This window comes from Telopea speciosissima, chromosome 6 (assembly GCF_018873765.1).
Source record: "Telopea speciosissima isolate NSW1024214 ecotype Mountain lineage chromosome 6, Tspe_v1, whole genome shotgun sequence".
NCBI lineage: Eukaryota > Viridiplantae > Streptophyta > Magnoliopsida > Proteales > Proteaceae > Telopea > Telopea speciosissima.
The window spans coordinates 19,029,832-19,054,353 of NC_057921.1; the positions used below are offsets into that span (position 1 = coordinate 19,029,832).

The 24,522-nt window shown below is 37.5% G+C and overlaps 1 protein-coding gene and 1 long non-coding RNA gene across 2 annotated transcripts; both read right to left on the bottom strand.

The window, feature by feature from the left end:
* Positions 1–15,156: 15,156 nt before the first annotated feature.
* Positions 15,157–15,680, bottom strand: LOC122666310. The gene is made up of 3 exons (XR_006333526.1): positions 15,551–15,680; positions 15,354–15,359; positions 15,157–15,215 (listed from the first exon to the last, which is right to left on the bottom strand). It is a non-coding gene; the product is annotated as an uncharacterized LOC122666310 (long non-coding RNA).
* A 7,151-nt stretch (positions 15,681–22,831) lies between these two features.
* Positions 22,832–23,704, bottom strand: LOC122665493 (transcription factor MYB93-like; the record flags this gene model as incomplete). The annotated part of the gene is made up of 2 exons (XM_043861649.1): positions 23,384–23,704; positions 22,832–23,288 (listed from the first exon to the last, which is right to left on the bottom strand). Coding segments are annotated over exons 1-2 (723 nt in total), but the record flags the coding sequence as incomplete, so codon positions are not given.
* Between the last annotated feature and the right edge of the window lie 818 nt (positions 23,705–24,522).

Genomic DNA, 24,522 nt, shown 5'->3' on the forward strand with positions numbered 1-24,522 from the left:
AGAGAGAGGTCCTCACCTCAGGAACTCTATGGCAATCTGCAGGGGAAGGGAAACAAAAACGAGCTCAGGTACAAAATCTACCGACTACAAAGCAGAATCTTTAAGCAATAGTACATCTTCTCAAACAAAGTTAGCCATTTACAAAAATTTCATCGATATATTCAATGACAAGAAACGTCCCAAGGATCTCCAAAATGACCCACCAAAGAGATTACGCATTTGGAACCAAAATGCTCGAAATCTAAATTAGAAAGGGATACAAAGAAGCGGGAATTAGAGAGGGGAGTTTTAAACCCTAGGTCACTAAATGTAAGAATGCACTATTTCAGAATAATAATAAGAAGAAGAAGAAGAAAGGAGACATTACCTGCGTTGAAGGAGATGCAGACCTCTAAAATGTAGAAAATGAGTTGAAGGAGATTACACCTTTGAAATCAAGATGCTCGAAAATCTAAATTAGAAAGGGATACAGAGAAGCGGGAATCAGAGAGGGGGTTTTAAACCCTAGGTCACTAAGGCTGTATAAATGCATTATTTCAGAATAAGAAGAAGGAGATGAAGGAGATGCAGACCTCTAAAATGTAGAAGATGAGTTGAAGGAGACGTAGATGCGTAGAAGATGGTAACGTTAGGCTTGGAAGACGATGGAGATGCACATCGCTTTTCCCTTCATTCTAACAAAGGTAGCAGGCAATAGAGCTTCTAGCGATAGAAGATGATGGAGATTGGAGCCTTGCTTCTCTTCTTGGGGATGAAATGCCAGTTGCAGGACGCAGATCCTGCAAAAATGAACAAATAGAGAGACAGACAGAGAGAGTAGAGAGAGACGACCATAGAGAGATAGAGAGATTGAGAGTGAGAGAGAGGAGGGAAGTACCTGCAGAAGATCAGTTCTCTCAAATCTTTGAGAGAGAGATGGAAATAGCGAGGGAAACAAAAATGTTTTTAAGACAGAGATGGAAAGTGCGGGGAAGTGAAAATGATTTTGGGTTTTTTTTCGTGGAAACCTATTATTTTATACGGCGTTTATTTATAAACATCGGTGTATTGTGACATACAACGGCATTTCTTTCAAAACGCCGTTAATAAAAATATTAAATCATTATTAAATAGTAAACTACAATGGTGCTTGTTAAAAAAATACCGCAGAAACTAATTTGTTTAGCGGCGATTGTGATCAAACGCCGTTATATATTTATATATGACGGCTATTATACCCATACGCCGTTATACCTTTATATATGACGGCATTTTTAATAAAATGTCGGTATATTTTCACATATGATGACATTTGTAAAATATGCCGCAATAGCTCAACCCAAAGTGCCGCCATTGGACCAATTTCTTGTAGTGATAATCCTTCACTTCACAACATTCTTTGAAATCTTTGTCTTGGTGCATCAAGCTTTTACATGCTCCCCCTTACTTGATGCTCATCTCTTATGAAATCTCTCTATACAATATAACACAGGTTAATACAACTAACTTATTTGTTATCATCAAAACCATAATGGCTGATGTGTGGAATTTACCCCAACAATCTCCCCCTTTTTGATGATGACAAATAAATAATATCAAATGATATAAAGAGATAATATCAAAACAATATATGTTCAAGAGAGAATTGCATTCATAGCATAAAGTATCATAATCTGAAATAACATAATCCCCAATTTTCTCTCCCCTTTTGGCATTATCAAAAGGTGGGGATAGAAAGGAAAAACTTAATAAAATTTTGGTCCCCATTTTATATTGGGTCCGTTATTGTTAGTATCATACATTTCTCTTGGTTTTCAAACCATTTGGTTACCATTTGCATTTTGGTTACCATACCAATTTGGGTATGATTGGGGGTTTCAAGGTCTTTGGTTTTGGGGTACCTTATGTGGTCTTTGCACTTTGGGATGACTCATCCTGTGTTGACCATTGTAAGGTCTTCTAGGATGATGAAAAGATTGATTCATGTGATAACATTCCCAAATTGTATATCCATTTTTGTTGCAATTATTACATACAACCACTTGAGGGATATTTGGAGTTTTCCCTTTAAAATTAGTGTTCTTCATTTGAGGATTTTTCTTCTTGGAATAGCATTCCTCAAGAGAATGTCCCTTCTTTCTGCAGTAGTTGCAATACTCATTCTTTTTTACTTTCTTGCTTGCTATTTTACTTGAATTTGCCTCTTTGGTTTGATTTGAACTTTTGTTTACATCATAGCCTACCCCTTCCTTGTTGAAAGGTGTTTTGGAGGCATTTCCAAATAGAATATCAAGGGGGTTTTTGCCATTAGTGAAAGACTCTAAATCTTTACACAATTTCTCATTTTCTTCTTCCAAGTTGTTCACTTGAGAAGTTAGAGTTGTGTTTTGGTCTTTAAGCGTATTAATCTCTTTTAAAAGATTCTTTTTAGTAGTAGCTAACTCTATGCTACTTTGGTATAGGTCTTCAAAGGCTTCTTCTAATTCTAGAAAATCCTTATCCTTATGAGATGAAGAAGTGGGACTTACCTCATTTTGAGTTTCTTCATCTTCAATAGCCACAAATGCAAGATTGGTTTGCTCTTCCTCTTGAGATTCTTCGTCTTCCTCTTCTTCATCGCTTGAATCGAATGAGTGTTCGACTTTGTATACTTTTTTGTGTTTCTTTATCTTTGGACAATCATCCCTATAGTGTCCAAATTTCCTACACTCATAGCAAACAATGTCTTTTGAAAAAAAATTATTTTCTTTAAAAGTACCCTTACCTTTTTGGTCTCTTGAGAGTCTTCTCTTGTTGAATGAAGTTTTGCCTTTGTTCTTCAGGAACTTTGAGAACTTCTTTGAGAGATATTTGATCTCGTCATCGGATAGTTCTTCTTCATCATCACTGATTTCATATGATTTGAACGCTACAACCTTCTTCTTCAGTTCTTTTGATTCAACCTCCTTGATGTCCAGTTTTAGTTCCACATGGGTTTTGAGTGATCCCAACAGCTTGTCTAAACTTAGCTTGTCAATGTCCTTTGATTCTTTTATTGCTGTAGTCTTGGGTCTCCATTCCTTTGAGAGAGATCTCAAAATCTTTCGAACGTTTTCACCATTGGAGTAGACCTTCCCTAAACCTTTCAAGTTGTTCACAATATTAGTAAAGCGAGTGAACATAGCATATATGCCTTCATCATTTTTTATTTTAAATAATTTATATTCATTTACTAGCATATCAATCTTAGATTACTTAACTCCTGAAGTACCTTCATAGGTAATAATGAGCTTGTCAAACATCTCCTTAGCAGAGTCACACATGCATGTCTTATTGTACTCATTTTCTCCTAAGGTACATTGAATATAACTTATAGCAACAAAATTAAGTTGAATCTTAGCTTTTTCACTCTTCTTTGGGCTTGTCTATGGTATTTGGTCTATTTTCAATTACTTCCCATTCGTCAATGTTATTGGCACACACGAAGTTCTTGAAGCAATTCTTCCAATAGGAGAATCCTTCACCTTCAAAGAAAGGTGGTCTAGTGATTGTGTATCCCTCAATCTTGCGATTGACAAAGGATCCCATGGTCTTAAAACTCTTAATTCGATTAAAAATAATCACGGTCTTGAGCTCCCGCTCTAATACCAAATGTGAATTCACCTAGAGGGGGGTGAAAAGGTGAAGATAGGAAAATTAAAAACTTATGCGAAAATAATCAAGTTACCAATGTAAAGACAAGCAATGAATAAATAAATAAATCAAAGAGTGACATAAGAGATTTATAGTGGTTCGGCCAACACTTGCCTACATTCACTCCTCTCACCTTAGAGAGAATTTCACTAAAACAAATCTTGAGTATGAGCAAAAAAACTCGTACAAATCTTGATTGAGAGCAAGAGGACTCAACACTACTCTTGATTCCGAGCAAGAGGACTCAAACTACTCTTGATTCTGAGCAAGATGACTCAAACAAATATATAAAGTAAAAGTGGTACTAAAGGGTTTAGAATTAGCTCAAACCTTTAGTAATGCTTTGCTACCTTTCAAACCATGACGTTTTAATGCAAGTTGAATGAAGGAAGCTAAGTGAGAGTGAATGCCTTGAATGAGTGCTTGAATTCTCACTTGAGATTGACTTGTCCTTGGAGGCTCTTGATTATGATTAGTAGTGGTGTTTAGAGCCTTAAACAAGTGGATATTTATAGGCTAAATGACTTGAATTAATTAGGAATCCAAGTAAGAATCGGATTTCACAAGCCATATATAATCCGGTATGCTGGATGGGAATCCGGTATGTCGGATCACCTAATTTTCATTTTAAACACAAGAGTAACGGTCAAATTATAACAGTCACCTATTGATCTGGTATGCTGGATTACAATCCGGCGTGGGCTGGAAGGCTACTGCAGGCAATTTCCTGAGATTGTAACACTGATCAGGTACGCCGATTCACCTAATTCGGTATGCCTTTTCCTGATCCGGTATACCTTTTCACCAAACTTCTTAAGTCCTTTATTGGACTTACTTGAATGATTCCAATTGGGTTTGGTCACATGGATTGGGTTTAATTAAAACCTCCTAAAGTCCATCTAAATGAATGCATGCATGTGTGTGCATTACATCAATTGTGACTTTAATTATGATACAACTAGATACAAGAATAAACAAGTTCTTGAGGTCTTGTATCTCAAAGAATTGCTTGAATAGAAGTCTTGAAAGTAGTCCTTCACTTCAGAGCATTCTTTGAAATCTTTGTCTTGGTGCATCAAGCTTTTACATGCTCCCCCTTACTTAATGCTCATCTCTTATGAAATCTCTCTGTACAATATCACACAGGTTAGTATAACTAACTTATTTGTTATCATCAAAACCATAATGGGTGATGTGTGGAATTTACCCCAACAAAAATTAGGTGATGCTGGGGTATACCTTACCGATGAGCAGCAGGTTCAAGCCGTTATAAGGACATTACCTGATTCCTGGACCCAAATGAAAGTGGTTCTCACACATAAAGACAGTGTCAAAACTTTCAATGACATTGTCGTTTATGTGGAGTTAGAGGCGGAGCGCCTAGAGACGACCCAATCACATGCCCTTGCTGCCTAAGCGGGGTAGCACAAGACTTCTGGCTCTAAACGCAAGAGACAAAGGAACACAGAGAATTAGGGACAAGCTCAGAACGCTGCACCAAGTGGAGGAAAATCCGCCAAGCACAAATGTGGCAAGCGAGGTGGCAAGTGAGACACCACCAAGGTCAAGTGCTATAACTGCTAGAAGATGGGGCATTTCGCTCGTGATTGCACTAAAGCAAAGAAGGTACCATTTCTACCCCTCTCTCTGTGTACTTTTGTGTGTACGCATGTTTTGGTTGCCCAAACCCAATCTGACTGAATTGTGGATACGAAAGCAACAAGACACATAACGTGTGATCGAGAGGGGTTCGTAGATTATAGAAAGATTTAGGATGGCGCCCAAAATATCTACATGGGCAATGGCACATGTGAAGCAGTTCGAGGAGTTGGTACCTATCAGCTCACATTAAGGCAATAGAGATCGACCTTGAGGCCTTGAGTCACCAAAATCACCAAAAAAAGACAAGGGAGGCGCAAACGGAAGTCCCTTGGAGATCCCCTGCACTGCGGTTCCGTCCTCAGCCTTTGGAGCCAAAATGAGTTTGAAAAACTCATGGCTGTTCTTTTATAAGATTTAGCGAACGGAAGCATGAACGCCACCATGATTCCGTCCGTAAATCCGTCCAGTACAAAATTTTATTTTTTCATTCCTGGAATTGCACGGAACGTCGAACAGATCCACCATCGTGATTCTGTCCGTAGTTCTGTTTGTTTCAGTATTTTTACTAAACCAAGCTCTCTAAGAATGGACAAACGAATGGATTCACATTACATAATCTGTCCATTAATCTGTCCTATCAGATTTGCGATGGAGCTATGAACGGACTCACAGTATTGATTCTGTCTATGAGTTCGTCGGTGTTCTTTTGGGAATCTGAGCCCAAATTTTTGAGGCCTTGTGGCCATGCACATATGTGATGATTATATGATTATACCTCAAATTTACGCCCATGTTATAGGATCATTCATGTTGACTATTTAATCTTTATTTTATGCCTTGAGGTCAAAATGTTAGGGCCTACACCAGCAGGACAAGTCCGTAGGTAATGATAGACATTAGTTTATGTTGTGGCTTCCATCTTATGTGAGAGGTAATGAATTGCCTTGAAGATGAAAATCCTTAAGCCTCGTGATCAAAGAAACTTCAATTAATTAAGAAGTCCAAACCCTATTCACTACCGTTGGACCAAATATTATCAGTAGGAATTTAGAATGGGGTGGAATTTGTCCATCCCGAATTCATATCATAGGATAAGGAATCAAGTGTGAGGCAAGTATTATTTAACCCATTTATCTTATAAAAATAAGAAGCCCGAACTCATACGGTGTAGGGACCTTAATGAATGGATGATCCAAAATTATGGCCAGACAGAGTGAGGAGGTAACAACCTAATATCAAGCTTGTTATTTAAAAAAACTTAGTTTAAGCAACTAAAGAAGACCTTGTACAAGTGAAAGTCACTCATAAAATCTCCCAAATTAGTGGCAGTTCCACTTGTATTTTGCTTAGTCCATCCAAAACTTTAATTAGATTCATAGAAGGGGTGCCAAAATGTATTTAGAACTAACTCCCAACTGACCTTGATCATAAGATTAATAAGGCCTTAATGATTGGACAATACCCTAAAATATGTGAATGGAGAGAAAATTTCGGGTTCCTCCATTTTTGTAAAGTCTATTAGACCCATACCCGAGTGGTGACCTATGCTTATACCCGACCCATCTGTGTTTAATATCTCTGGTCTGAATCCCCAAGTATGTCATACTTGAGATTTACCTTCCTTCATGGATTAATCTTGTTGACGGGTACATCCTTAGGGATGTGAATATATTCTTTTGGAGTTATTTTGTACTTTTATATATGTGTGATATTTGAAACCAAATGGGTACCTTCCTTAATCCTTAAATGTTTAACTAGGATGGTTTTCCTGCACTGCTAATGTGACCTTGCCTTGATCTTACTATGTTAGCTAGTTCGAGTCCTGACCTTGACCAAGTTATTTGTGGGTTAATGGTCAATAAATTTGATGTTGACCTGGGTAAGTCAATGGGTAGGCTGATTGGTAAGGCCTGCTTGACCAGGGACATCATTTAAAAGAGTTGATTGAGACTGAGACTAATAAGAGATAGTTTAGTTCTCGAAAGAGGACTAATATGGACTTTCTTTTTATTGGTTGATTGAGTTGTAGATTATGATGTTGTGAAGGCTAAAAACTAAAGGATGTAACATGACCTTTTCCAATAATAGATATGAATGGAGTAATGGGTCACCAAATGCGTTCCCTCCGTATTGGGAGTGAACAATAGGAGATTCCATCAATATTCCAAATCATTCTAAAGTTGGGTTAGGTAATGAAAGAATCCAAAATGAAAGTATTCAGAATGTAAACCCTATGAGGAGGATTAGGTGAAGTTTAATCTTGTAACTCAAAGATGACCAAGAGTGTAATACCGACTTGATCTGGAAGATCAAAGGGACCTTTTGTTCTACATGGCTTAACCTAGTGCCTAAGGCCCTAGTTTCCTTGGATAAATTGAAGCACCGACTTTTAACCCAACTTGACCCAGGGTTACCATGAACCACACCCCCTGTGAGGATACGGTTCTGTAGGGAGGAGAGTTGTGAGTTCCTGACCTGGTGTGCTATATAGGCACTGCCCCAGTTTGACCGGGCCCCTGACTTAGTCCGTGTAGTGGTTGAGTAGGAGGTGTTGTTATTTAAATTGTTCTCACCCATTGGAACCCTTAGACGCATCAAATTTCGAGGACAAAATTTTTATAAGGTTGGGGGACGTTACACCCGTGCCTGAAGTACACCCTAATACCCCGGGTCAAATTGAACTTTTCTTGACGGGTGATGCCATGATGGTAATGGTAAACACCTATGACCTTGAACTCTAACAGTCAAGGGGGAAAGCTCGGACACAAGTAATTGTGTTCACATCATGATGGGCAGTTGGACCCTACCATGGGTAAAACTTGAACCCTAAATTCTATTATACATATTCCCTTTGGAGTCCTAGAAGTACGGGTTAAAGACCCGCAACTTTCCTTGTGGGTTAGGCCCTTACAGCAACAATGTAGTCACGAATGGACTCACCAAACTAGTTTCGTTCCTGGATCCGTCTATACTGTTTCTTGCCCTTCCATTGTATTTTCATATGGCACCCACGTCCCCGTGTCCCGGACACAATAACTAGGTCCTCGGACAAGATGGACTCCCACCCTTACCAACCTAGAGGTTGTTGGGCCATGAATGTGGGCCTATATAGGACTTAACTTAATTGAATAAAGGATTCTTTTAATTAACTTGAGCCAAACCAGCCCTACAACTAAAATGCTTTTATAGGACCCTAGGCTAGGCTAAACGTGCCCTAACTAGTTGGACCTAATAGGGTCTGTGACTTTAGCCAAACAGGCCTTAAGGCCCACTTAAACTTAAAGGATTCTTAGTCTTGGGGGTGCCTAGGCAAACAAGCCCTAAGGCCCATTTTATCTTTTAAAAGAGAAGGCTCAGCTCAAGATTCTCCCATCTCTTTCCCTCCAAGCCAAACCGTGGAGGAGAAGAAGAAAGGAAGAGGAATGGGAGGGGAAGGAAGAAAGTGGAAGGGGAAGTAAGAGGAGTCTTGCTGCCCTACCTTCTCTCCTCTTGCTGTCTAGACAAGGATTGAAGAAAAGAAGAAAAAGGGAAGAAGGAGAGAGGAGAAGGTGGATCTTCAAGGCTGGCTGGAGTTGGGGTTTGAGCTCTACTCACCAAGGTATGTTTTCATCTCATGGTACCTCCCTCTTCTCTATCTATTCTTGAGTTTGAGTAGGTTTATTGAGGTAAAGCTGATTTAGGGTTTCATTTGGGACACAAGGTGAAGCTTAGCCCTTAAATGAGGCTCTATTAATGAAGACCAAACACTGATGTAAGCTCCCCTCAGCCACTTTGTAGCCATTGTTACTGATTCTATGCTTTTCAAACCCCAAACCCTATATTGGACAAAAAGAAGTTAGATCCTTGTGTGATCTTGGATCCATGAGGTAGGATTAGGTTCTAGTGACCCTAGGTAGGCCTATGAGTCCCCTCCATGACCCTGAGGGCCATGTGAACTCCAAGTTCCAAGATGGAGGAGAAAACCTTAAGAAATCTTGGAAAGAACCTCGACGGATGCACGAACGGATCAAGTATCGTGATTCCGTCCGTGAGTCTATCTAGTGTAGGATGGTGACTGGTTCGAGTGGAGTCAAGAACGGATTCACCATGTTGTTTCCGTCCGTGGTTCCGTTCCCTCTCGGGAATGTCTCAGGAACTGGACGGATACACGAACGGATTTATAGAGAGGTTCCGTCCGTGGTTCCATTCCCTCTCGGGATGTCTCAGGATTTGAATGGATACAAGAACGAATTCAGGTGGAAGTTCTATCCGTGGATCCGTCTTCGTATTTTGACTTATAGGCCTAAACGGAGTCAGGGACGGACTCACCCTGTTGCTTCCGTCCACGAGTCCGTCCGTGTTGTCTTGATTGAAACCTAGTTTTAACTTGGGGGCATAACTTAGGACCCCTCTATATAGCTTCTAACACTTGCTCTTGCGTCCTTAGGCTACCCAACTCGATGGAGAGAAGGTGCACCGGTGAGATTCGTGTAAACCACGCTGGGTGATAGTCGAGTTAGGTGAGTGAGTTTTGGATGATTTGTTTAGACTTGAGTATCTATTAAATATTCAATATCATGCTATTACATGATTTATAAGCATCTTGCACATTTATATTATTTATCTTGATTGTGAACTGGTACAAATATGATGTGTTCATTACAAGAAAAGGCGTCTTTTTCTACGTTTTTTAAGTGTCTCCGTAGCTTAAAAAAATGCCGCTATAGGATTCAGCGGCATTTATTACAAATGCCGCACATATGTCGTCAAATGTACCGCCGGAAATGTATCATGGCATTTATGCCATATGCCTGTGTAAGTATACTTTCGTCGGCATTTGTTAACAAATGTCGCCATATATACTTTATAACGGCGTTTTCTGAAATGTCGCTATAGATTGGTAAGCGTTGGTATAATATGATTTATTTGCGGCATGTTTACATAAACGCCGATAAAATATCCTAGAGCGGCGTTTCTTAAATGCCGGTAAAAGGTACATATAACGGCATTTAATAAGAAACGCCGCTACATATAGAATTTTAAAAAAAAAATTATTTACTTAATCCTTTAACCTGTTATTTTTGTGGTGCAAATCCTTTAACCTGTTTAGTTATCTTATCCTTTAACCTATTGATGTGAAGAAACATAAGACTTCCACAAAAAAAAAAGAAGAGAACATTCATCCCTAAAAACAATGAAATAATGACAAGATCCAAAATAGTTTAAGTTTACCTGTACAAATGACCGTTTGAAACTTAATTACATTTAATCTACTTTACCCCAAAGGACACTTACAACCTATGACTAATTATTAAAATTCAAAAACAAAATAAACAATATATATACTTTGCTCTATGTCTTCAATCAATGAACACCTTAGACAAGGAGTGCTTTAAATCACCAAGCAACTCCAGTAAACACACAAAATTTAGCAATAACTCATTGACATTAGTATTCAAATGGACGTTACCTGCAGCAATATAACCATGTACCAATCTTTATTAGTTTGATCCTGTCAAAAAAGTGTCTGGTTTGAAATCAAACTCGCAATAGGCAGTACCTGTAGCAATATAACCATGTACCAATTTTATCAGCTCATATCGGCATAAAGTATCATAGAGAACAAAGAAGAAGAATTTACAATGATTGATACACCATCTCTATGTCACTGTATAGTTCAATCATATCTTCTGATAATATTCCCAAAAGAACAAACAAAAAAAGAACTACTGCAGACACACTTTTACTAACTTTCAACTAAGAAGCATGACCAGATTTTCAGTACATCATCTATATCCAATTTCAACCAATGAATATGCCTAAACTACCATGAAAAAAATAATGCTAACAGCTATATCTTTAAGGTTGAAAATAGAGTTCCAAAAATACCCAAGTTTGAAAAGAAAACAAAGGAAATCCTAAACCAAATGGAGTAGGTTCCCTACTTGAGTTAGAAAAAGATAATAAAGTCAAAGAACCCAGAAAACTACTACTCATGTGGCTGAAAATGCTCGTTGTTTTTCTATTCTTCTTCTCTGACCTTCCTCTCTCTCGTCTCATATAACTCTGCAGCAATGTACATTGACCTAACAAGGGAAACATATAGACACATTTATTCGAAAGTGAAGAAAATAAATACAAAGCAACAATTAAAAATAAATAATGTGGAGACGGAAGTCGTATTTTTTACAAAATTTGTTCCATGAAACAACTTCTTCACGACTGAACTGCCATGCAAAGTTCCACACCACACCACAACACCTATCTCTACTTGTTTCCGGAGTTTCTAGAACATTAAAAAAAAAAGAAAAAAAAAGAGCATGTATGAATCAAACAAATTTCCATGTACCCTAGAGTTGCATTAGGGAGCCAATAGCAATGGGGAGTGCAGTATACAAAATGGGAATTAGAATGAAAGGAAGAGTAATTATTGAGAAAGAATCATGAACAACTCTATGCCATCAAGTGAAGTTTGCTACACGGAAAGCAACTCATTTAAAAACATCTAGATCAATTTACAGAAGAAGAAAAGACTATCCATTACCTCATCAACATCTCCATTGTCATTATAAAAATAATAAGTTAGTAGGCCAAGAGAAAAGTATGAAGTCAAATTCAGATTACCGTAGATGTTGGAGCATAGGACATCATGTTTTCATCCCCAAGAAACTACATGGAGAGCCATTTTAAAGACCTCGCTGATCAATTCATAAAATGAGACTTTCTCATGGCGAATGAGGAAACAAATTGCACTCTTTCATCACACTCAAACCAAATATTAGAAAAGCCCCAAAGAGGGAGAGTCATGAACACACATTTTCACAAAAGCACGAATAGAACTTATGGATATTGTCTACTGAACAGAAAATATTCAAGAATCGAGAGAGAGAGAGAGAGAGAGAGAGAGAGAGAGAGAGAGGGATTGACAAAGCTACCAACTCCACATTACCCTTTTCCCTCCTTTTCTCTGTTTTTTTTCTTTCTGTAGACTACTCTGTAAAATCTTTTCTATATATACCCAGAACCCATGGTACTCAACTTTCATAACAAACAGCCAAGAGAATTGAGATAGTCTCCTTTCACTTGTTAAGGTTTGCTTATTGAGGGGAAAACAAAGTAAAACAATGTCTCTGTCTATGAATATTTAAGGTTGTGCACCCAAAAATTTTCCAAGTTTGAACCAAAAGGCTGGATTCTATATGTGTCTTTTGGTGTTTCTCTGTATATAATTGATTTAATACAGAATTGTTTCTCTGTAATCTATGTTTTAAAACCCAAGATGAATAGAAATCGCAAAGATACATACAAGTGATATTTAGTTCCAACTTCCAATCCCAATCTTGATCTTCTTAGGCCAAGAGGGGAGAATTAAGGGGCTGGGGGTGCTGGTGTCAAGTTGTAATGTTCATATATGACCTTAGGGTGATTTACTAAAAGGAAAGGGGTCATGGTCTTGACCTTATAATGAGAGACCATTATTAATGGATCTTAATTAAAAAAAATTTCTTCTAATGTCATGTTTAGACCAATGGATTGTTGATGTGTGAGAAAACATATAAGAAGATCCAAAAAAGGGTAGGAATAAGTCACCCGGTACAACCCATAAAGTCAGAATCAAGACAAAACCTATTGGAGATCTTTCTTTAGTTGGTTTTAAAACGTATAAGAATCTGTGAATGGTTGGAATTTGGGGAAAAAGTTCAAGAGTTGAAGGTAACAAGGAGAAGAGGGGAGATAAATCCATTAATATCAGAAACTTAGAGAGGTGAATGAATATATGGAGAAAAGCAACAAATTTAACAGCAAATCTGAGATGTATCAAATATCAATCCCTTTCCCTGTTAAAATATTTTTTTTAGGTCAATGTCCATCTCTACAATGAGAGGGAGTTAGAGATTGAGAGTAACAAACAGGGGAAGAAGATGTATGGGGGGGTGTTGAGATTAGAGAGTTGAGAAGCTTTCATCATTTACTCCATTGCTTTCAAAATAATTGAGTCAAACAAAAGCTTCTATGAGGAAAGGAACTACTTTTGAATTTAAAGCAAACCCAGGAATCACCAGTCCCTAGTTCCCTTTCTTTCATCATAAGGTCACCTGGGTTCATTTCTAGTATTTAGGTTTATGACAAATATTTTTTCCCTTGGACCAAAAAAAAATAAAATTCAAAACCACAGTAAAGAAGTTGGCAGATTCTTCTTTGGATCAAATCAGTGAACTTAGAAAATCTTAAGCATTTTAGTATTGAAATTAGAGTGTTTTGCTTCATGGTTTTGATAGTCTTGGAAAAGATATTCACTGGTACAAGGTAAATTGTTTTGCTACATTGAGAAATTCAAACTAGCCATCATGTATAATCTCAATAACATGAGATCTCTTAAACCAACTTTCCTGAATTAAAAGTAGGAGTAAATAATGAGATAGCCACTTTAATCTCTGATGTTTGTGGGGGACAGAATCAATTTTCAAATAGCTTAATAATCATTAATAGATTTAGAGGATGGGAGTCATGGGACCCTCTAATGAATGGAAACTTAGAGAAACTAATACAAAAGAAGAAAGAATAGAAATTCAAGAATAGAGTTACTGCTAAAACCTAGGTATTATAGAAAGCTGCAACTCAAAATTAAACAAAATTGATGAAATTTAAGGGTAGAAAATGATGTTAAACTGAATAGTAAATACCATACAACTTTAGCTTTAAATAAGCTCAACTAAATGTCTAAAACAAACCCAGAAAGAGGACTATAGAGCTATTGGTGGTTGTATCAGCAAAGGGTATCATCCACAGTGTTCATGTTGCTTTGAAATCATTCTTCTTAGATAAGACAGCTTATTGTGTGAGCCATCTTGTTGGAAAATGAGAGACCACTTCACATTGTGCTTCAAGAATTATCAATTCAAGCACCAGAGAGGGAGGGAAATCAAGAAATGGGACAAAAGTGATTCTCTGTTAAGAGTCAAAGGCTGTAATCGAAAGTATTTCGAGACATTTCAGCTAAGGCGGTGAGAATTTAAATGAACTGCAGAAGCACAAGGACGAACGAGAAAAAGGGGCATGGTGGGATGTGGATGTGAATGTAGTAGCAGCCCACAATTCATCATCATCAACTCCAAAATCAGTCAAATAGTGTTCACATTGAAGGACATGTGAACTCACTCTCCTCCCTAAATCTCAGAAAGAAACATTGAAAGGGAAAGAAGAGAACCCACCATTATCATCATAATCAAGAGCCATTAAGCACATCTCCACTCAATTTCATACATGAATCCAAAATCCTTTTCAGGCCTAACAATCCAAAAAAGAAAAAGTTTTCAACTTTTCTCTTTTCCTTCTCTCTCGCTCAAGGATACAACAACAAAAGGTCAGTTTAAAAGAGAAGAATTAAAACTTCTAATTCCTCTCCTATTTTACCCTTTAATTCAATCCTTTTTACACCAAAATTGAGCAAACGTATGATCAGATAAGTTTGGATTAACTAAAGCTTATCATCTTAATATATATTGATTTTCCTACTGTAAATTCTACTACCATCATAAGATCAATAACTGATAGGTCACTTGGACCAAGAACCTAGAAGGCTGGAATGTATACTAGATATCAGCTAGAGATGCTTCAGGAGAGACAACTTACTCTGGTTAAAAGAGAAAAATGTGTTACATTAGAAATTAATATAACTTTTTAATGTCTGGCTTGATCGGAATGTCTATGTTGATCTAAATGCTGAAATAGAAATGAGGTAAAATTATTACTTGAAAATTCATATAGCTCACTCCCTGTGTGAAGGATTCCTGATGAGCAATCTGTGAAATTTATTTACCAGGCAATAAATACACCACTGTAAGCATTTATACGTAAGCTGGACGATGAAGGATTAGAAACACAAACTTAAGTGGAGAATCCATTACCTATGCATTTGGACCAGGTTGAACTCCAACAGCATCCCTTTTATCACCACTCTTTGTAGATCCCTTGGTATCACCCTATCAGAACCATAAATAGACAACAAGATGAGTAAACCATTCCAAAGAATGAAAAAAAAAAATACAATGAACAGATGTCGGAGGACAGCAGAAAAACGAAAAAGAGCAGCGCTACAACATAAAGGGGAGAAAAAATACCTCCATCTACCGCAACACGTCCATCCACGAAAATCAACCAGGGAAAAAGAAAACATCAACGAGTTAGTTTTAAACTTTCCAAACTAGTCAAAGAGCACAAGATTGGAGATCGATGAAAAGAATAAGCAAACACAAGTGAACATAAAAAAGAAAATCCAACTAAACAAAAACACCATACAAGAAAGTTCACAAATTACCTCTCTGTTCCTATTCAGATACACCTTAAGGGGATCAATATAATCTTCGAAACCCAACGTCGCCATCGCCCAGAGCAGATCATCACCATTAATCGTCTTTCTTTTCTCTCGCTGACACTTATCGCTTGCCCTAAACCACCGACGGGAGAGAAAGATAGAAAGAGATCAAAGAGGAATAAGAACAGTAAGAGCTTACTACGTACCTCAGAGTAGGAGATGTTCCCCGAGCAGGGAGGCCAAGAGCAACACCACCGTCAGCTACAGCAGGCTGGAGCTCCTGGCAGTGGTAGCCGGAGCAACACCAACCCTAGAATCTATCCCTTGATCCTCAATCGGCTGTTTTAGCCCCAAATGGTCCACAATAGCTACAGCGGGAGCAAGGTTGAAAGAGATTTGAGAGAAATTAGACAGAAAATGTGAAGATTAGAGAGGGACAGAGGGACAGTGATCAGTGCACAGGAAGTGAATAGTTTGGGTTGTCTGCTGAACCACAAATAGTCCAGAGCTTGTAGCGGAAGCAAGAGTGAAAGAGACTGTGAGAGATTGAGAGAGATTTGAGGGAGAATGCGAGAGATTGGGAGAGAAACGTGAGGAATTGGGATTTGAGGGAGAACCATCGTGATAGATTGAGAGAGAAACGCGAGGGATTGGGATTTGAGAATTTAGAGAGGGTATCTTAGCGCGCGGCAAGAGGCGGGAAATGAATAGAGCTTGGAGTTTTTGTACGAAAAAAGGCATTATATTCAGCGGCGATTATTAATAAACGTCGTGATATTGTACCCCATATAACCCGTTTTTTACTAAACGCCCGAAAATACATATGTAGGGGATAAATATAGTATGATACTATGGCATTTACAAATAAACGTCGCTGTATTGTTACATACCTCGGCAATTTAGAACAAACGCCCCCAAAGATTTATGATACTACGGCGTTTATTTATAAACGCCGTTGTATTGTTACATACCTCGGCAATTCAGAACGAACGCCCCCAACGATTTATGATACTACGGAGTTTATAAATAAACGTCGTTGTATTGTTACATACCCCGGCAGTTCAAACCAAGCGCCCCCAAAGTTGTATGTGTAGCGGCGATTACATATAAACGCCATGATTTCTATGTATTATACTTTATAAACCAACGGTTGTTAGTAAACGCCGTCGAATATTCCTATATGACTGCGTTTACCAATAAACGCCGCTAAGGTCCGTCTAAAAATGCCACGACAGACCCTTTTTCTTGTAGTGGTTAATGGTTTCATTATTGTATTGGGTTACAGTGTCGGGTGTACCGGTACCGGAACCCTAGAAATAATTATAAAACATGTTGATTGTCATACTACCCTGTATGCGCCGTATCGTGCTGGTAATCGGGTACTAGATGGAATGGGACATTGATGCCCCTGGGAGACCTCTCGAGACGATAGAAATTGCATGTAGTATATCTGTGGTTAGGATTCTTGTTTCCTTATGCTACGACCCTTACCAACAGGGGTGTATGTGTTGGATAGTCCAAGCACCTGTTGCCTGTGGGGGAGAGAGGCCAAGTCAGGGGTAGTGATGACTATCGGGGTCTGCCACTGGGTGGTTTGATGGCTTTGACTGGAGTAGGCTCCCTTATGATAACGGGGGTTTTATTGAGGTGATAAGTTAAGTGACCCACAGTGTCTCTCGAGTTATCACAGTAGCATACACTTGACTTAGAATTTGTGTGCTAGGTGAAAAATGAATCTAACATGTGCATGCTTCATGAACTATTTGTAAATGTGTGTTTGTGTGTATGTGCATTCTCCTTTGCTCTCTCACTAGCTTGTGGAGCTAACCTAGTTGTTCAACCTCTTTTAGTTAATATGCAGGTAACCTCTTGATACGCTCCTATGGATGCCAATCGAGTGGAACCGGTGGCTTGGACTTGGATGTCAATGTACACCCAAGAATGGTGTCCATGTGACATGATTTAAATCTTTACTTTTGTATTCATCCTTAGTCATGTACAGACTCCATGTATAAACTTATGGAATTTACTGGATGGATACGGGATATAGTAACTGCAATACATGTTATCATTAGTGAAGCGACATCTTGTATTTTTTTTTATTTTAAAATGATTTATGCTTCCGTTGAATTAGATTTTTTGTTTTGGAATGATTTACTACATTGGTTTACACTCCCTGACATCATCTGGCCTTGTCATTGGGTATGCTGTGGATCGGGCCACTGTATTTGTGATCCTAGTAGTATTGGGATGACACCTATCGTCCTAGTCACCCTTTTTCTTGTAATTCATCCTTTATTGGGATGAGGGCGTGACAGCTCTTTTGCTAAAAACTTATGGGGCTAGTATTCTTATGGAAGCAAAGTGGATCACCAAGACATTCAAGGGAGATTCAATTGGGAGCATCGCTAAATTGCCTTTTTGGGTGACAGTTGCGCACATCTGGAAGGTGAGAAAGTTTCATCTTTTCAAAAATAAAATGAAGACTATGTCTTGTCTTATTAGAGATATCAAAGCGGACGCCCAAGACCAGTGTAGATCGGATATCCTCAAGGGGGAGAAATCTCGGAGGAACATGTTCTTAGTTCAGAAATGGGAAGTGCTTCCTATGTGGGTTGGGAGGAGTAATGTCCCGATGAGATGATTGGGGTTTTGTTGTCTTTTTGTTTCATTGTGCTCTTAGGGTCTCTTGAGTTTTTCTTGGCTTCGGCCTTGGGTATAATCTTTAGTCTTAGATCCTTCCGAGGCTTAGGGAATTCATTCCAATTCTCGATAGGCTGCCTTAGTTTGTGTATATCTTCTCTATTTTATCAATAAATTTATTTATCTAAAAATAAAAAATAAAAAAAGACAATGACAACACATGTACTCTAAATACTTTCAATACTACACCATAAATCCAACACCAACACCAAATACTTCCAATCTTCAATTTAAGACAGATAAAGTTACTTCAAGTTTAGTGAGACATTGCATTAAATATTCTTAACCTAACCATATCCGGATCAGGGCTACATTAATCCTGTTCTCACTTTCAGAGTTTATGTTCACTAAATGCAAACCTATGATTTGTCTACTATTTTAAAATTTAGTGTTCATTTTCTCTCCATACGCTTGACTTCTTTTCTTCCTTAGCATCACCGTTTTAGCCAAGATTATCTGATCCTATCCCATAGCATGTCAATCTCTAGTCATTAGTGCGTTCATCTTAATCTTGAAACAGAAGAGAATTCTTCCCTTGTTAGTTGATAAGCTTACTTGTGATAATAGAACTGTGTTCTAGTCGGCTGGACTTTCAGTGAAATGATCTTCAAAGGAGAGACCAGTTGCCGGTTGTGGGTCCAGCACAGGAGACTTAATCACTGATTAAAATGAAGAAGCAAACTTGAAACATAAATTTCTTTGCTAGGAAGGTTCCTACAAAGTGTGGCATGCAAGACTAATTAAAATGCATCTTCTTGTAAATAAGGTCTTCTCCTTCTCCTAACCAGCCACCCACGTCTCTTATATTTAGAGGTTCTAGATAACCAAACGAATAACCTCTTCTTCCTATCACTTATCTAGATTAAATCTTGTCCAGCCCAGTTCCCTGGTGCCCCTAATAAGGGGGGGTGTAATGACCACCCTACCCCTGCTTGAATGGGGTCCACCCCCCTTATTAGAGGCACTGGAAACAGGGCCGGGCAGGGAACTGGAGGAGATAATTTTCCGGTAGACTACAGACAATACAGAGATTTCTAACAACTCCCAAATTTATTTATACTAACTCCCCCTTTTAATTATTTTTTCTTTTGGGGGGGGTAACTTTTGTTATATTTTTACTTCTATCTAACCCATTATCTCATAAATTTGGAAAATTATGAAACTAGGTCAACAGTTACAGTTGAACTCTTTTTTTTATGGTGTCATTAAATCTCCCCTTGCAAGCAACAAGGTGTTTGAGGGCATGCTTAGAGCGAGCAGGTGAGGCTTTCATTTTCTTTGTGGGATTTTTTTCGTGTTTAGATAATCCAGTGAAGAAGATAAAGTGGCCCTTCATGGTGGAGTTTGGAGGGATTGTTCAAATAAACTAGTTCTAGAAACATGAGTCTCCATCAAAAGCTAGCTATGGCTGCGACAAATTTCTATGTTTTCTTTACTGATACGTCTTAGAGGCATAACACAAACAGTAACTAGTTTGTCTACTTCAATTAATTAGAGAAAATTAAGAATCACTAGTTAGTCTTCCTCGGTGTTTGAAAATATGTCGTAGGTGGGGATTATTTAGAAGGAATTGAAATATGAGATGGTTTCGTTTGATGGTTACTTCTCCCTAAAAGGAAAATGAATTAACATATAAATGGCTATGATAGGAAAGCTTTAGTTTGGAATCTCAACATATTCGGCAAAGGGTAGGTAGGTTAGCTGTTTTTTTTTGGGTGAAAGGATACCTACTAAACTTCATGGTCCCTTCTCGGACAAAGGTTGGCTTGTGAGATGAGATTACTAATACAGTACTCCTCGTGTTGAATAAGAGCTTTCACTCCTTCAGTGGTTTCACTGTCCTCAGATCTATCTCTCTCAAAGATAGAAATCTCAACTTATAAGAAAATTTCAGTTGAAATTTGGATTATTTCATTGTCTTCTTTTTGTTTTTTGTTTTGGGTGTTTTTTTTTTTTTTTTTTTTTGGGGGGGGGGGGGTTGAATAGAAGTCTTTATTAAAGAAGAGTACAACTAATTACAACAACCCAAAGGGAAACAAGAGGACAAGCCCAAATAAAACATTGAACAACATGAAAAAGGAGCCTGATCTCATGATCTCAAACCCCTAAGAGGAAACAATGTGCTGGTTTCCCTGTATATGTCAATCTCTTGTAACCTATATATATATATACATTTCTCTATTGAGGAATCATAATCAAGGTATGGTATCACATTAACACAATTTAAGTCCGATGCATGAAGATGTTTGATCTTGGTTTTGACATCAAACTCAATAGGACTCCATATCTACTTTTGAGATTGAGAAGAGGAGGTCCATCTCCTCTTGTTTCTCTCAAACCATAAATGATAAATAGAAGCACAGATGAACATCTTTCCAGCCCTATTGTAGATCGACTTCCCTTTAAAGTTGATATGCATAAAAATATGAACACCAATGGGTGTAACACATGGCAGAGGAGCTCGAACCAAGCCACGAGCCAAGGTCAAGCCATCGTGATTCAATAAGATCCAAATTTTCCATAACTAGGACATTTCTATTGGGATCGGATTCTTCTTAAGGAAAGGGAAACGTCTACATGTAAATATTTTCTAGCAGGACTCTCTATGCATATCTCCTACCATTCGATCAGGACTCCTACTGGATTCACCTTCCTTCCAAGTATCTCCAACCAGTAATCAGACTACTCCACCGTCTATTCTATAAATAGGGAAGTAAAACATAGCATGTTCAACCCTACACATAAATTTTCTCAAGTTATTGCTCTTTCAGCATCCTTGTTGTTGCTCTGAGTTTTGACTTAAGCATTGGAGAGTCCACCCGAAGTCCACCTCAGCCCTTTCTATTGTATACATTCTGGTCTATTGCGTGCAAATCTTCTCCTCGATGCGAATTTCAGTGGCAACAAAACTTATTCCGAATCCAAGACCATCCACTATATGACCTTTGAATAACATTCACTATGAGATAAACACCATCTTCATAGCTTCCATTTTTTTTATGTGTGTGTGTGTGTGTTAATGGATTAGGAAAAAAATAAAGGTTCAATTCCCTGCAACCCCATAATAAACAGTAACCAACCTTCTAGGAAGCCCTCGTGTTACATCCCTTTTAAAAATACCTATCAACGTGTATCATCAAGGGATGCCTAGACATAAATCACGTACATCCTCTTTTCTTTTCTTTCATTAATTTAAATACTTGACCTTTTAGGGGAAAAAAAGTGTGTGTTGAGAGAGAGAGAGCCTAGTTTAGTCTGCTCGGTAGGTAAAGGCTGTTGCAAGTTGCAACAGTCAATGGCTTATATCCAAAGAAATACTCTTTACCTAATAATAACAAATAATCTGACTTTTTTCTAACCCGGCAAAAAAAAAAACTGACTCTCTCCAAAAAAGTTTATTTATATTAGTAAGTTAATAACAAGAAAATTATTTAAGGTTGGAACTTTTTTTTATTGTATTAATTGCTTGAACTTGTCCTTCAAGCTTTAGCAAAAAAGCTTATCCTTTAAGACCCCCCCCCCCCCCATTGTACATAGATGACCATCCCTAAACACATGGAAAATATTCTTCATTTTGTGACTATCTACTTTGACGTGCCTTGCCCTTGTGTCTTCTCAAGGGTCAAATGCTTATGTCATTCACTAATGAATCCCTTCCAATTCAAGAATGAGTCTTTTTCAGGCTTCTTTGCCGTGTCCAACATCTCTACAAACTAATTCATTTTGAACTCAAAATACAGTTTGTCATGCTTTCATCTAACTTTTTCGCTGTTTTCTTGCCGTGGGCTTGCGCCATTGAAGAACTGAACACCTAAGCTAAAATAATGAATTATTTTGCACCTTTTGGTACATGTGAACCACATTCCATGGGTCCCAAGTGTCAATAATCTAAATATGATATCGTTCATCGTAGTCATTCCTTCATAAATTAATTGCAGGAAAAAGTAGAGACACAAAAAAAAAAATAAAAAAAAAATGAAGTAAAGATCACCACATTGAAGTAAATTAAATGGGGAGTATAATACAAATGAAGCAATCAATGGAAAAAGAAACTAAAATTTAAAAAAAAATAAAAATACAGCAAATACTGTCTTTATGTCTTTTTCTTTTTCTTTTTTTTTTCTTTTTGTACAGCAGCAGCCTATGAATTTCTTCTAAACATAATATGAATCTCCTTCTCTAAATCTCCCTTGGTATATATAATCTGGAAACCATATGCTAGGATGTGATTGGCCAAGATAGACCAGATGATTGGCTGCAAAAATATTGGTCAAATATTAATAATTTTTCTGAAATCACCAAAAAATTAAAAAAAATATAACGAAAAATTGAACTAAAAACTCAGTAAAAAATGAGTACTCACTTCATTAATTCTCTCCAATAAAAGTCACTGGTTTCATTATCCAGATTGAATTCTCCCAAGGCATCAAAGGTGGTTGAGGGAGCTGAGAGTTCATTGGGAATGATCTTGCTATCCATTTGGTTTACTATGGTAGAATCTGGAGAAGCTGAAACAGATGCAGGAGTAGGGTTTGGAGTAGGAGTGGGATATGATGAACTGTTGAAGTTATTATTACAGATATTCTCATTGGTTGATTGTGAGACTCCAAAATCTGCAAAATTAGATTGCATTTGAGTAGGGTTAGAAGAAAGGCCAAGAGGGTTATTGAGAAGTCCTTGGAATTGGGTATTTGATTGGACATATTCATTGAGAACATAATCACTAAAGTGATTCAAACCCAAAAGATTAACTGCTTCCATATTTGAAGGTGCACTATTACTATTAATGAGTTGTAGTAGATTCAACACTTTGATTTTGGCTAACTCTGCAGCATCTACCAAAGGATTCATCTGATTGAGAAGGCTTGCAGCAGCTAGCAAATGAGGGAGATCTGAGAGGAAAGTGAGATCAGTTCTTGGTCTGTGAGTTATTGGATCAATACCCATTTGAAGGAGTTTTTTCCTTAGATGGGTATTCCAGAAATTCTTGATCTCATTATCAGTTCTTCCAGGGAGATGAGTAGAGATTGCTGACCATCTACAACAATCAGAAAAAAATGAAACTGAATCAGTTCCTCGATCTCCAATTATTAGTTCATGCATGGAAATTAAAAAAAAAAAAAACAGACTTACTTGTTTCCAAGAACTGAGTGAAGTTGGATAATAGTTCTCTCTTCATCTTCAGAGAATTTTCCCCTTTTGATATCTGGTCTAAGATAATTAGTCCATCTTAATCTGCAACTCTTCCCACATCTATTCAATCCTGCAAGCTTTGGAAGTGCTCTCCAGCTTCCATGGCCATGTTTCTGAATATAATCCATGAGCTTCTGATCTTCCTCTGGTGTCCATGGACCTTTCTTCAAACCAACTTCGTCACAACAAGGAGACCTCCCCATCATTCCTGAGAAGGGTGAGATATTAGATTATGAGTTGGAGAATAAAGGTAAAGATTAAGTTGGGGAAAATCTAAGAGAGAAGTCTTGCTTTTATAGTGATTTGATGTTTGGAAATAAGAAGGCTTCTTCTTATTAGTCCTTTTACTCTTTTGTGTGTGGAAGACGTTTTGCCCACGACAAGAAGTCAATGTGATATCATTGCAAAGGAAATCAATAAACATGTCAAAATAAGTCATTTGTAATATTAATATAATTTATTAATAATAATAATAATATTCCCAAAGTTGTCCTATCTTTACTTTTTATACCGATTATATCCCTTGAAGGGTTTTGGGTCTTCTTTTGACAACATGGTTTGAAAATTATAACTTAAATTAATGTAAAACAAAGAGCTGTGAGCTGAGGAAGGGTATCGGGGAACATATTAATATATTGGGCAATATACTAAAACTGTATAGAGAAATTCATTCATCGTGGAGTTTCAGATGTGCATGGAAAGGTATCGGTAAGTATTTTGGGGAATACACTAAAATCCTATAGGGATTTGTAAACCCTAGGATGATTTAATGAACCTTCACCATGTGATAGAACGAAAACTTTCTACAAATACAGATTTAAATATGACGATAATAAAATGAGTTTGGATTCTCTCGACGTATTAATTCTTCACAAAACGATGCATTTTGGTTAGTTAACACTCTTATTCTTTAATTTTATTTCTTTTTTATTATGCCTTTTTCTAGGACATAGATAACGAAATTATGCTATGATGATAACTTAATCTTGTTAATCTATACACATAGTTGATATTAACTATAAAAAAAAATAAAAAAAATAAAAAAAGATAACCGTGAAAACTTACGTAGATTTCTGTTA